Source organism: Rhipicephalus microplus, chromosome 7 (assembly GCF_043290135.1).
Source record: "Rhipicephalus microplus isolate Deutch F79 chromosome 7, USDA_Rmic, whole genome shotgun sequence".
NCBI lineage: Eukaryota > Metazoa > Arthropoda > Arachnida > Ixodida > Ixodidae > Rhipicephalus > Rhipicephalus microplus.
In genome coordinates this window covers 163,127,131-163,142,181 of record NC_134706.1, presented here as the reverse complement: position 1 = coordinate 163,142,181, position 15,051 = coordinate 163,127,131, and the positions used below count along the sequence as shown (strand labels likewise).

The following is a 15,051-nucleotide window of genomic DNA, read 5'->3' as shown; positions in this document are numbered from 1 at the left end:
CGGTGCCGCAGAGAGCAAATGCTACATAGCACTTTTTGTATGTTCTACATCTAGAGCAGTCCAACTGGAACTGGTTCCGAGCCTGACCTCAGAAGCCTTCCTCATGTGTTTACGACGCTTTGTAGCACGAGGGGGTCTCCCTTTCGTAATTTATTCAGACAACGCAAGAACGTTCAAGAAGACGTCAGAGACTTGGAGGAGCTCTGTCGGATGGTTTCCCAAGAGGACGTATCAGCATACTTGGGTCACAAAAGGATCACCTGGAAGTTTATTCTTCCCAGCGCTCCATGGTGGGGTGGATGGTGGGAGCGTCGAATCCGGACTATCAAGGTTCCATTGAGAAAGGTTCTTGGCAAAGCTAGACTCAACTTTGAGGAGCTGACTACTGTGTTGTCGAAAGTGGAGGCGGTTGTGAACTCAAGGCCTCTCACTTGCATCGAGTCTGACAGCGGGGAACATCGTGCGTTAACCCCAGCAGACCTCATTATTGGAAGGAAACTTACGGTGCTACCACAGGGCGGCAATGACACGCCAATGAACCTAACGCGCACGGAAGCTTTACGACGGCATCCATACAGAAAATGGCTAAGTGAAAACTTTTGGAACCGGTGGATTAAATAATATCTGCTTCAACTTCGATCAGCGCACTTTTCGCATTCTATACTCACCAAAAAAGTTAAAGCCGGAGACACTGTCAAAGTCCACGAAAAAAAATTACCCCGACAAATTTGGAAACTTCCAAGGGTTCAGGAAGTCTACAGATGATCTAATCACCATGTCCATTCATGCAAGATCCAACAACAGCGAGGGGTTGTTGCCGCAAGGCCGTTACAAAAACTTTATTTGCTTGAGCTGCACTTGTGACTTGGTGGCCGGGAGTATGTTTAATCAAGCGCAGCGCCAGGTAAAACCGAGGAAGAAGAAGCACCTCCTTCCACGAGGAAGTCTGTGCTCACGGGCACTTGCAGCCAGGAATCAACCAAAACAGCTGAAAATAAATGTTGTTCGTAACGTTGACGCCTCACTTTTTGCTAGTGAAGCTCTTTCGAAATGCTACATGCATGAAATTGTGTTTACCATCGCAAAGGAATCTCGAAGAGGTATACTACAAATGCAACTGTTCAAGGAAGTCATCGGTAGGAGATTGTGGCGCGGTAAATGCTGATCGAAAGTGGGTTGCGAAACTTGAAACATCGTCTCGTGTGTTCATGTCGTTTGATATCTGTATCCATGTTAACCGCTTTACGGTGAACGAGTTGCGAAGAAATACAAGGCACCTCACATCCATAGCAACAATTTAGGCACAGTGCCAGTGCCACTAGTCTATTCATAAAACTTGCGAGTAGCGTAGCGAGTATTGAAGTCACCACCATTGTGAAATGCACAATGACGGTGAGAAAACACCCTTCTAACCTGGCGATTCATGGCCAAAGACAGGTAACTATTATATGGTACATAGCTGTGATTTCTAGCGAGCAGAAATGGCTGGAAATCTGTAAGGTTTTTAAAGACGTTAGTCTTTCTTGGGAATCTTCGGCGCAGAAAATTTGGTCTGTCTGTCTGTTTGTCTGTCCGTCAGTACATTTGTCTAGTTGTCCAGCCTTAACGGCCCCGGATACTTGAAACGGCCGAACCCCATCCGCAGCGCCCACGAAAGTTGCTCAAGGTTTAGCGTTCATACTTGTGCAATTGTCAATTGTCAATGGGCGGGAAAGATGTAGCCGCGCTAAAAGCGCACGTGACTATATTTTGTCGGCGGATGGTGTCTCTCGAAACTTTGATACATGTGACAAGTGTGTGCTGTTACGACCGCCATCATTATTGAAGTTTTTCGGCCTTTGTGAACGGGACGAAAATATTTCGACGCATTCCAAGCAAGGGTGTGCGGTCAAGACGGGTTGATTTCCTCTCGGCAAAACCTGAACGAGGGGTTCAGGACTGGTTCGCACAAAGAAAACGCACGAGCCAAGAGAGGCCATTGTGAGCTCGAATCAAGAAAGGCTTTCGAGGCAAGGCATTCGAGGCAGACAAGGAGGCAGCTGGGCCACTTTCGAGGTCACCGAGGATGTGGAAATTTCGGAACCAGCATGGTATTTGCAGTTCAGGCTGAAAGCTAAAACCAAACTGGTTGTGGCTGCATCTTATGAGGAGAAGCGGAGCCCTGGATATACGCAGCTAAGCCACAGCTTCTAGCAAACAACCAGGAATGGAATGTGGGGTTGAAGGAAATGCAAGGGCACTATCTGCTGCAGCCCTTGCGGGAGCCCGCCTCGATGACGAAGGATTAGTTGACCACTCCTCCTTCCCTTTTTTTCCATGAGATTGGCTGAATGGTGTAGCATATTTTGACGATATGCTGGCTCACCACTACATTGTCCTACCCAACAGTCAGGCAAGTTTGACACGTGTACTGGCAGCCGGTTTTTGGAACCCCACCCAACTGCCAGATGAATCTTGGAAACCAATATCATCGGACGTGTGCGAAACTTGATGACGTGTGCGAAAACGTCGGTGCAGTGCGTTTGTGACCATATTTGGGCATCGTGTAGACTGTGCCTTCTCCGCATGCATTGTGTGGTGTCTTTTCTCTCCTCCGTGGGGGGAGCAACTGGACCATAGAGCGCCCTATTGGTGGAAGCCACGGACAATGCGCCCAGGGTTGGCAACGATGCGCTATATAAGCCGAAGACTTTATTGTATTTCAAGTTGTACAGTTAAACATTTCTCATGAAGAGTTTTTGACTCCTTGTTCACCTTTCCAATTCTCAGTTACTAACCATGTAAATAAATTGTTGTCGTTTTTACGAGCGTCTCAGCTGACTTGTTCGACGATGGGTCCCAGGACGATGCCCGCTACCAAACTGCGACCCGCCGGACCCGGAGTCGCAACAACTGGATAGCAGCGGTGGGATAGCGTCAATCCAGGTCGCAACAGTGCACATGCGCGGCGGTGCGCCCTTTTCTTCTGCTAAAGAGAGCTATATCAACCTTGTATCATTACCCAGTTTGTTCAGTCCTGGGGGGCTTCATTGTGCAAAACTGTAGTCCCAAAGTTTTGGAGACCCCAATGATGGCCGAGAACATCATTGTTGCACTACCAGAACGGTTTATACTTTCTACTTCTACCACAGGAATGACGAGCACCATATGCAGGTCACCGAGAGCAGTGCGTGATTTAAATTGAATTTTTGCATCGATTTCCAAGCTTACTTTCTTTGGGACTAGGTTAATGAAAGCTGGTTTAGGGGACAGCCACAGTGAAGCTTTTTGACCATCCTTCTGTCTAATTTATGAATCGCGGGTGCATCTGAGTCAGTAATGTTAATGCTTTTCGTGTGTCTGAAACGGACACATGAATCTTTAAATAAAGTCTCTATATAGTGCTCAGTTTTGATATCCATGACATCCGTGCACCATACATGCTGTCGATTCCGTGCCCATGCAAACGCGCGCCAACTTGGATAACACTGACCGTTTTTGCGCAAGCCCTCTCAAAATGCCTTTCTGTTGCGTATATACCGAGCAGATGTAGCTTGTTCCAGGCATGACATTTGCTTTTGCCGCAGTGAACAAAACCCCCCGACAATTTCTGTGTAGCTTGCCGATTCACTCTAAGCACAGCTTGAACGTGCGATCACCTCCTTTCCACCCGAAAAAAAAAATTCTGCCCACGACCTTGCCACCAGCGGCAACCCTGGCGCTCGTGCTTACGTGATCAGTGGATCGCCGAGACACTTCGCTGAGATTTCACGTCATTACACTGAACGAACTAGCTCCTATTGTCAAAAATGCACGCACCTAATTGGAGTTGTGAAGCCAAGACTAGAGACAAAGCGTGGCAAAGCTCATTCGTCTCGATCGGCGAAGTACAGTTGCCTAGCCATGACAGGCACCACACCAGCTTGGCTGAAAACCGCACGAACAGGAGGCTCCACTACCAGGCAGAGAACTGACTACCTGCCGGCCCTGATCTACCGCCTTAATTTGGGTTCTGAGCAATTCTAATTATGCCAGATCTTAGTGCCTTGTTTGTGACAACACGTATACATGAAAGAAGTCTTTCGATATATGGAAAAGTGACGTGATTCACTTTAATGAGCACAATCTCATTCTACTTGATTGTAATTTGTGCTTTCTAGAAACCAATGTCTGTTCGACAATTTCTTTGATTAGTTCACGTTCATAATCAATTTCAGAATTTTTCGGAGGAAAAATCACTGCATAAGCCCTCCGCACAAATGCTTAACAAGCGAAAGCTAATATTTGTGTGGCTTCGGTGTTTAGAAGTGGATTCCACCCGGCACTGCACTGAAGCCTTTCGCATGGTCGTGCTTCTTCAGAAGAGTTGACACACGTCAGGGTTGAGTTTTTACCACAGCGTTTATTGCACATGCCATATGTTTGTGCCTTGCATGATCACGGTTATAGAGGAGTGCAATGAGCGGTTAAATTTGTTTCGTATTGCTTTAATCACAGTGGTTGTTCTCGAATCATGGGCAGCTACAGACGTCGCTGCCTAAGCCGATGTGCCGCGGGAGAATTTCCTACCAAAAGCGGGCTTTCACATAAGTTAATGGGCTCCAGAAAACATGACGTTGCCACCGCGACTCCACTTGTTTGACGCGGCCTTGTTGCCATCTTTCATCATGGTGAGCTAGGCGTCGCAGATTGCAGGATCCGCCCACCACCATCACTTGCATTCCCCTTCGCGATTCAACGCGACTTGGAAGGCTGCCGAATCATCGGCACGCAGTGGCGGCCGGACTCACCTTCCCGAGCCTGTTTTTTGTGCTAGGACTAGACCATCGGCCCGGCGAATGCGAGCTCTCTCGCGTCGGCAGGGGGGTACAAAAGAGGTTCCTAGTGTCGCTATCCTGCCGTTTCTAGTGTCGCTCTCTCAGCGCATCCTCGATTAGCTCGTTCAGCAACAGTGGCAGCTGAATTGTTTTCATTGGTTGCTTTGCTCATCGCAGATCGAAAGCTGTGGAAAGCATGGCTGGCAAGTTCGATTTGGTTCATCCCCGGCTGTGCTCCTTCCTCAGTCTTTTTCATTCACAACTCTGCCAGTAGATCTTTCAGTTGTTGCGTATTTTGTAACTGACCTTGCGTAGTATGCTTCTCGCGTTCATTTTCTTTCAGCATCTGCGCTACCAATAGATTGGTTATTCATTGCATTCATTACTATACGGCCCTTCAGAGTGGCCATAGAGTCTCATAGATGGGCGCTGATTGACGCAGATCACAAATTATACCTAGAAATTCTTGTAGGCAGCGTATTTCAAGAAGATGTTCATTGCTGGAAAGCAACGCGCTCAACAAAGTTCGCGCAGTGACATTGAATGCGAAGAACGAGAGCTTTATCGACAATACAAGTCGGCTAGTTGAATTTCACCTTAAAGGGACACTGAAGGCAACTATTATGCCAACGTTGATTGTTGAAATAGCGGCCCAGAAACTTTGTACTGTTACTTTTGGGCCGAGGAATGGCCACTATTGAAACAAAATCACTTTTTAGTGGCCTTAATTGGGTTTGCGCATTTCAAATTACCCGCCTCATGAAGCGGACCAACTCACGCCGCTGGTGCTGTGCACAACGTTCCCCGGCTTTACTGTGCAGTCGCCGACACTAGTACACAGAACAAAAGTAGCGGGAGCCACAGAAGCAACAACGGGCATTGAGAAACTTCCTGCCATTGGCTCCAAAACGGCAGGCTTGTTATGGTTCTACTAGGCCGTCAGCCTCGATAGCGCAGTAGGCAGCGCGTCAGTCTCATGGTTCTACGGCGCTTCGCTGTGTGGCAGGACGTGTCCAGTGTAGCTACGCGAAAGTTGAAAATTTCAACCAAATACGGCATTCTCCATAGTAACGTCCGGCAGTTCTTTTTTTCATAAATCAAACAGAAACGTACATTGAAGCACGTGGAGAAGAATGAACTCTCGCTGCCAAAAACATCCGTTGTTTTTCGCAACGACCGGATGGTGTCACGGGGTGGGGGTGTGATAATTGCTGTCAGAAAATTGACCCCGTACCTGCTAGTTACATTGCAAATGTCGTTGAAAGACGATAGTCTTGCGTCTAGAGAGAGTGCACAAAACGTTTATTTGGTGTTCTTCGTAAGTAAATCGGTGGCTGGTATTCTGGAATTGCTGCGTTAGACTGCCTCGAGCCTGCAGCGAAGGCAAATTAGCGCATTAAGTCACGTCACACGTGAGACATCAGCGCTATCTGGCAGTTATCTTGAAAAACGAAGCCAGCCCGGCGTGCATGTGCGTTTCGGAGGTGATAATGTGTAGAACGCAAGGCGACGGGTGGGTGCCACCACCGTGTCGTCTTAGCAAAGTGTTGGAAACACTTGCCTTTTGTGCAAGGGTTACATCGTCAGCGCAGCGTGATAAGCGGTCAGATACTTAGAATAGCTTATGTATGCCTTTTCTAGTATTGTTATGATGCCTCGTAAATACGGAATAATAGCTTTTTATTTGACAATCTCACAAGTATGAACGCTGAATCTTGAGCAACATTGGTGGTTGCTGCGAATGGGGTTGGCCGTTTGGGGTATTGTTAAGGACGGACAAACAGACAAGTGAACAGACAAACAGAAAGATAGACAGAGAGACAGACAGACAGATAGAGCACAATTTTTCCGTCGAAAAAAGAGTTCCAACCATTTTTCATTCCTATTGACTCACCGCTTGAAGTTATTTGAGTAGCTGCGAGTCACAGCCGTGGCACTCTTATTGGGTCATGCTACCGACCTCCTGAAAACCAGCCCGACTTTGTGCATCTTTTAATGAAGCCCTTTAACAAGTTGCAAATAAGTTTTTTAATGCTTTAGTGCTCTTGACCCATAAACTGGCCGTCGTCTTCAGTTTAGGGTGACTGTAATCGCCAAGAATAGCTTCACTTTATCCATACGGGGCACATTTATAACCCGTCACAATTGGTCTCAATTGTCACGAAAAAAACCACTTGAGGTGACAATATTCTTGACCTAATACTGACTAACCATCCTCGAATACGGAAACGGAATACGGAAGAAATAAGGAATTACAGGGCCGTACACTGCACCCCGAGAGGAGCACGCCTGTGCTCGCATAGGCACTACCAGAATGAACCAATTGTTTGCGGAATTTGTGGCTCGTTACCTTCACAATTTGGATAATCTATCAGGTAACGAAAACTCGTCGTCATTCAAAAACTTTCTCAAGGAGCTTGGACATTACTGCGTGCCTAAATTAGTTCTTTTGTTCAAAGCACATGATTCTTGGTTCACTCGGGACGTGAACCAAGCAATTAACAAAAAGAAACGGGTGTTTAGAAAATCTTCGAGGTCGAAGAGTGCGAGGTCAAAAAGTGATTTAGACTGGATGAATTACAAAGAGCTGTCTAAGGTAGCAATATTCACAATAAATGATGGTAAAAACGAATATTTTAACTTTACCTTACCAAATCAAATGAGGAACGACTTTGGAAAATTTTGGAAGTTTATCGACCCAAAAAATAAGCAATCTAGCGTCAAACTTAAATGTGAAAGTGGTAACTTACAGGCAGTAAAAGAAACCGCTAAAATTTTCAATTAGCATTTTGCTTCGGGTTTTTCCGACAAATTGTCATACAATCACCGATGCTTCCATTCTTGTAATTTTGCGCGAGTTTCAGTCTATCACGATAACAGAAACTCGCGTAGCACGTGTTATAAAGAGACTACGGAGCAAAACTTGTCCTTCTCCGGACGCTATCATTGCTAAGCTTTTGAAGCTGTCTTCAATAAAATCACCTACCTCTTATCTCTATTATGTTAACAGTCACTGTATTCTGGGTGTTTCCTGAAGGCTGGAAAAGCGCGAAATTTATTCCTTGCTTTAAAACTGGAGACCAGCACTTCACTAATATTTACCGTCCTATTTCTCTGACATCAATTTGTTGTAAGATACTCGAACATACCTTATACAGCCACCTAATGTCTCGCCTACAATCCAATTGGCTACTTCTTGAAAAACAACACGGCTCTCAGAAGCATAAATCCTGTATCTCCCAGCTGTTTGAGCTAGTCACTGATTTACACAACTCCATCAATAGGTCATTTTCAATCGATGCAATTTTTATTGATTTTTATAAAGAATTTTATCACGTTCCTCATGAACGTCTTCTATCAAACCTGCGTAGTCTACGGCCAGATAAGAAACATTTCAGTGGATTGAAGGTTTTCTTACAAACAGATCTCAGTGTGTTAAAATCGACTCCTACATACCTGAAAAGACGCAGGTCAAGTCGGGCGTTCTACAACGGTCACTTTTTGGGCCACTGTTATTTCTAATCTATGTCAACAATATATAGCTGAACGTTCAGTCTACCATATGACTCTTCGCTAATGACTGCGTAATGTACAAAGAAATAGGCAATGATATCGGTATTTAAACCCTGCAATCTGTCTTAATGACGCTTTCCCAATGATGCAGCAAATAACGATTAAAAATTAGCGTTCAAAAGACGAAACATGTTAAATTTGGTCGAGATGCCAATCTATCGCCGACTGTATACCTCGTCAACAGCTCTCCCGTTCAAACAGTATCGTCAAATAAATACTTAGGTTTCACTCTGCAATACAATCTCAAGTGGAACAACCATGTATAGAACTGATTGCCAGCAAAACATTTCGTAAGCTTGGCCTTTTAAAACACCGTCTACGTCTGGCTACTTCAAACACTAAACTTCAGGCATTTATTTAACTTACTAAACCATCCTTACAGTATGCTTCTAGTATATGACATCCGCAGCAAGCATATCTTCCTGAAATGCTTGAGTCAATTCAAAATAAAGCCATCAGGTTCATTGCTGTCTCACATTCACGTTTTCACAGTGTATCAGGAATAAGAAGAACTCTTGGTATATTACCAATTATTAATCACAGAAAATATTCTAGATTATCCTTTTTTCATAGCATCTACTCTAGCGACAGCCCTTTCTCACGGAAATTCCTTCATCGAGCCGCAAACATTGCAACCCGATGTGATTACGATCACAAGGGACGTCCACAATTTGCTCGCACAGTATATATACAGTCTTCTTTGGTTTTTTCAATAAACGAGTAGAATGTGCTTCCACGCAACGTTGCAAATATTAAAGAACTGAGTGGTTTCCAATTAGTCCCTACTATCGTTCTAAAGTGAGCAGTCCTGCTATACTAGTTGATTTGTCGGATTCTAAGTTTGCATTTATTCTATGTGTAGTTTTTGATAGTTTGGACTATGTCATATATTCATTCATCGCTTATTTTACTTTACTCAACCTTGTATTACTGAACTGTGTTTCTCTTTTTTTGAATTATGTTTGATTGTACTGCATATTTTCGTTTTTGTCATGCCCCCCCCCCCCCCCCCATGTAATATTGCCGGTTGTTGGACCCTTAGGGTCAAACGAATAAAATGAATGAAATCAAACAAGCAGCATTTTATTGCACCTCTTGATGCGTGGAAGCTTCTTTATTTAGTGCAGCTACATTAATTACTTGTGATTTAATGTGGATAACTGGTCTGACGTCATCGGCATCATTATGCAGATGTCTTACTGCGGTGCTTGTATTCCTGTGCATTTACCCTAATTTCTCGGTAAGGAGGGCGCTGCCGTTGATAATATTGTGGTTTTAGTTGTTGTCATACACTGATCATTCAATTAGACGTAAATTGTTATTTGACTTTAGTGTCCCTTTAAACAGTAGCACTCGTTTCTTCCCTGGCGGAGATTCGCGGGTATACATTTTTTCCGCTTTCCTTCAGGTGCCGCAAGAGTCGCAGTCGCCCAGTGTCCTACTCTGCGCCCAAAACGCGTTGCACTTGTGATTGCGTCTCTACGAAAGCCTGGTAGTTTCTGTTGCGTTGTTATACCATGCCACAAATGTGAATAAATGCGAAGGAGTTTATGGCAGCAGTGAAATTCCAGCGGCTTGCGTCAGAATGCCCGAAACAGACAGCCGCCAGACATGAATGGCGTACAGTACACCGTAAATAAAGGGCATGCGCTGGCAGTCCTTGTCAGAGTTCACGCCTTCTGAGAAATTGATTATGGTGCGCTATGCTCTGATGAAGATCGAAGTTCATTCCTTCTTCACTAGTGAACCGATCAGTGGGGATTTTGTGTGGTACGAAGCTGTTCCTGCTCGCGCCAGCGTAAGGACTGCAAATATGAATGCACGTACTTGATGGAACAATGCATGCAAGGTATAGCGATTCTGCGTGGTACAGTTATGAATCTTTTGACGTAAAGGAAAACGGCGGCTGGACACTTGCAAACAATGGAAGACACCTTGCCGCAACACTATCGTTTCAGGGAGCAGACCAACTACAGATACGAAAAAATCGTAAATATTACGCATTTTGTGTGTATTTATGTTTTCTAGCGCATATATACTCAGTAAAAAAGCTATTTCCAGGTCAGTAGGTACAGTCTGGCCCCAGGTGCATTTTCTCTTGAGACCAAGTGAACACTTCTCAACAATGATTACCTTGCCCTCGCCCATTGCACGATAATACCTCTGCAATTGGAGTACTTCAATGATATCAAAAGTCACAGTACAGCTTTGATGTCAACCATGGTTTAAAAAAAGTTTGCATGAAAAATAACGCGTGCAAAATTGTGTTCCGAACACGCATCCTAAATTACAAAAAAAATTGCGTATTGCTACCTCAAGCATGCGTTGATGCGTGCAGTCAACTGAAAAAAAAATTGTTGGCTAAAGCAGTCACTACGTCAGGGCTGCCTGAAATATGGAGCTGGACATAAAAATCATTCCTATATAGGCATGTAGTCACTCTCATTTCAAGTTGTAAGCGGAGCAGTCCTTGACTTGTGAAATGCACTTCACCCCGGCGAGGACCACACCATCTATGCTTAATAGATATTAACGATTAGTGATGTCTTCTGCGATTGGGCGGGTCGTCGCAATGATGCGTTTTCGAAGACTAGCTCATTCAGTGGTGCGACGAGAGAGCGTTGCTCCAAACAGGCACTGCACCTGTCGTACTTTACTGTGTTTTACTGCTGTTACTTCACTTTTACTTATTACTTTCACCAGCACATATGCAAGAGGAAGAGGGTCTCATGACTTCGACATAGCTGTACACAGTCTCCTCAAACTACCACCGACAGTCACGGCGCATAGGAAAGCTGATGCCTGTACCCCCCCCCCCCCTGTCAAGTCAGTATGAGCACCCCCCTCCACAGTGAAAAACTTCTGGCTACACCCCTGCCATGCCCAAAGGAGTAACTTAAGATATGGCTAATCTGTGTTTAGAGATGGCCACTAGGAGCAGTAATATTTGCAGAATTATTCTACCTGGTGCTCCTGCGTCGAAGTCCAGCACAGGTCCGTCCATTCGGGCGTCCACGGCTGTGAATAGTGCTCAGTGTGTGGCGCTTGCATGAAGTACTCAGCTCTTGCCCGCAGATCTGTAAAGAGTAGCAACCAGTAGAATTCCGTTTCTCCTACAGTAAAACGCGTTTCAAAACCTGAAAAACACTAATTTTACTCTAGCCAAAATACGTTATGATATAATTAAAAAAACCGTAGTTCAATAGAGCAGTTCATTTGGCAATATTTACAGACGTCGAAGGAGCAAGGGCACATTTAATGCTTCTCTGTGAAGTACGTTAATATGTGCACCACGTGTACCGAGGTAGCATTTGTGATACTTCGCACATGCGGCAATGCCTACATCGTGCAGCCTGCAAGATGCGTCAAAACGTGTAAATTTCTTGAAGGGTGGGGTATCTTGTCCTGTCGTCAGCCATTGAAGTGAATGTGGATGGATGCCGCCGAAGCGCAAACCTCGATGAGAAATATCATCCTCACGTACAATTCCATAAGCATACCGCATTGCAATTGTATAAATGAGCTGTTGGTGTCACTATCTGAAAAAAGGTTCTGCTCACGGATCACTCGTAAGCACGGGTGCAATTTAAGTTTTCCCATTTATTTGAATTATTTCGAATAAACTATTTCAGTTGTTACGCCAGTGCTTGTCCCGTCACTCTTCGTGTTTAGTGTTTTTGTGTGCTACCCAACACTGTAATATTCAACACAAAACAAAATGTCTGCATGCATTGCATTTTCTTGATGGCATCTCCTGGTCGACAGCAATTCCAAGGACGGAAAAGTAAGCGCGTTGTCTGATGGTAGACAATCTCCGGGAACGAGCTTCAGCACAAGGAAAAAAAAAGTTGCAACACAAGAGCGCTCTTACTGAGTGACATAGATTTCTTCATAATATAAACATGTGGGACTTAATGTTCCGAAATCGCCATATAACTTTGAGAGACCGGGTAGTTGAGAGATCTGGAAATTATGACCATATGCTCATCGATAACGTGCGCTGACAACGCAAAGTAAACAGGCGTCTAGAAGCTTTGCTCTTTCGCAATGCGACTTTGCAGCTTTAACTAACAACCTTCGGGTCCGCAGCCGAGCACCCTAACCACGACACAACTGCGATGGACGTCAAAAAATATTATATAGAAAGTAGCAAGTACGAAGTTTCCACAAAACAAAGCTCATTCAAGCCAAATGAGCAATATTATCGCAATAGAAACGACTCCTGAATGATTTTAATATTGTACATACCTAAATACCGCAGCCTGAAGTGGTCACCTTGCAGTTCTTCCAGCAATGAGGAGGTGAGCAGCCCGAGCAGCTACAGCGATGGTCGAGCACTGTGGTCCGAGAGCCGCGACCCGTGGTTGCGAGCGAGGCTACCGCTGTGGCAGTTTCTGCAGCTGCATGCCCCGAAAGCTCTCACCCACGCGCGCAGGGTCCGTCATCGGTAGCGGAACCATCCGTCTTTCTAGCTTCTCAACATGTGCAGCCGTTCCGGGATCTCCCTTTGGTTGCTTTATATAGGTTTTGTTTTTGCGACTGTGTTTGTTCATTCACTCCCTGGTAAAATAAAAGCCGCACGCCGGTACTGCTCCGTGGACCTTTACATGACACAGACGTAAATAATAAATAAATCAATAACTATATTATTTATTTATTTATTTATTAATTTCCTAATACTGTTCGCTGTTATGCGCGTAGCAGGGTTGTTAAGGTGAACGTGCGCATAACACAAGAACAAGTACAACGTATTGAAACAAAAAAACTGTCGCAAAGTGTTTTTTTTATTAAAACTAAAAGATGTTAAGCACGAAGCTGTAGAAAAATAACATACATAGAGATATGGTGATGGTGGCCTTGCACGCGATGTTAAATTAATAGAGAACGTGTTGTGGAGCACCGTGACAATATAGTTGCAATATTTTATAAAAACAGTTTAGTGCACTCATCAAAGCTTCTAATGCTAGTCAAATTCAATACAGACAGTGGCAACTGGTCCTACTTTTTTATCGCTAAAGACAGAAAAGAAAACGCAGCACGGGGAAATAACATTTTGGAATCGAAAACACAAATTGATTGCTTGATCAGTCACTCCTGCTTCGTCCGGGTTCAAGATAGGTCTTACTATCATTATTTAGGTGCCTTTTTGAATAAAAATACGAAATTTAGGTCTACCAAGCTTTGCAGCGTTTCACCAGTGCAGGAATTTCAATAAATCAAAACAATTCAGACCGAAAGTCATACCTTGATGTATTTTGTCACGGAATATCATGACAAGGTTACTTTTTAAAATTTTCTGTTTATTTTTATGCAAGTACCTAATGTTCTTTGAACCAAACCCTATACTGCACTGGCATAGTCTAACTTTGGCTTTCTCTTAGTCAAGTATGCAAGTAGCTTATTGGATATTGTTACTAGGTGTATATTGCAGCGAAGGAATTATATTTTTCTCTCTGCAGCTGTACAAATGCTGTTCATGTTTAGTTTCCGACATAAGTATTTTGAAATTATTAAGCCTAGGTGATTCATTGTGTCACACTCCGTAAGAATAGCGCTATTAATACCATAATTACATTTATTAACGTGCTTTTTGTTCATAACCATGAACATAGCTCACTTTTATTCATGTATTTTTACTTTTAATCTTTATTTTTACTTTATTTTTACACCTAATTTTTCAGGTGACCAATTTTCCGATATGATAAGCGATGATCTGTGAGCAGCAAAACGGTTATTCCAACGCCCTTGTCAAGACAAGTATTGTTTATGCAAACCGAAAAAAAAGGAGTCCTATCGTGGATGGATATCTGTTGTAGGCCTGAAATGTTTTTATCAAAATGGAGAGAGGGGTAAATAATGTCCAGCAGAATGGGTTATTAGAATTTATCTTACATCATTTTGTTTGACCTGCATAGCATGAGCGGATCCACGTAACAACTTCATAAGGTATATTTATTTCTAATAGGTTAATTATTAACTAGAAATACTTAAGCCCATCAAAAGCGTTGAATAAATCTAAGTATGTTGGGTCGATCTGTTTGTCTTTTATTCTGTGCACTTGTCAAGTCATTAGTTGGATCTGCCAGTTGTGCAATAGTGGATAGGTTCTGTCGAAAGCCGTGATGATTAGTTATAGAAAGCCTTCTTGTCTTTAAGGTCACCATACACTGATTTTGATTCAAGAAGCTTGCAGTACACACATTTATAAAATGAAATAACGATCATCGTGTGAGCGTGCGTGGTTATTTCGCATCATAAGGTTAGCAGAATAAACTATATGGCACGCCTTTCGGTACGTTCTACTCCCCTCTGTAAACCCTCAGGCCACTGGGGGTAATACGAGAAAATAAATATACACACTACCAATAACACATACAAACCACCACCGCTGCTGAAGAGTCCTTGCTATCACAGCCAGACGTGCCAAGGTGAGGCAGATAATTTATTCACAGCCAGCAATGCAAAAAACTACTGACAGAGCGAAGAAACAAACACACGTAAGGAAAAAAGACGAAATTAACAGCGCTGGACATGGGATGACTAATGAAGGACAGACGAAAGCGTTGAGCTGACAGCCACCCGTTTATTGGAATGATATGCAACATTGAAGATTTGCGCAGCGGTTCACCAAGTACTCCTTCGCAGAGAGACAACAAGTCATTATGTCAGATGCGTCGATGAA

General features: G+C 43.9%; 1 protein-coding gene across 1 annotated transcript in view; it reads right to left on the bottom strand.

The window, feature by feature from the left end:
* LOC142767123 (homeobox protein lin-39-like) overlaps positions 1-12,862 on the bottom strand; it is a 55,843-nt gene extending 42,981 nt beyond the window's left edge. The window contains exons 1-2 of the mRNA XM_075868348.1: positions 12,618-12,862; positions 11,334-11,446 (exon numbers count right to left, since the gene is read on the bottom strand). Coding sequence (XP_075724463.1) covers positions 11,334-11,420 — 87 coding nt within the window. The 5' untranslated portion in view covers positions 11,421-11,446; positions 12,618-12,862. The remainder of the gene's footprint in view (positions 1-11,333; positions 11,447-12,617) is intronic.
* Between the last annotated feature and the right edge of the window lie 2,189 nt (positions 12,863-15,051).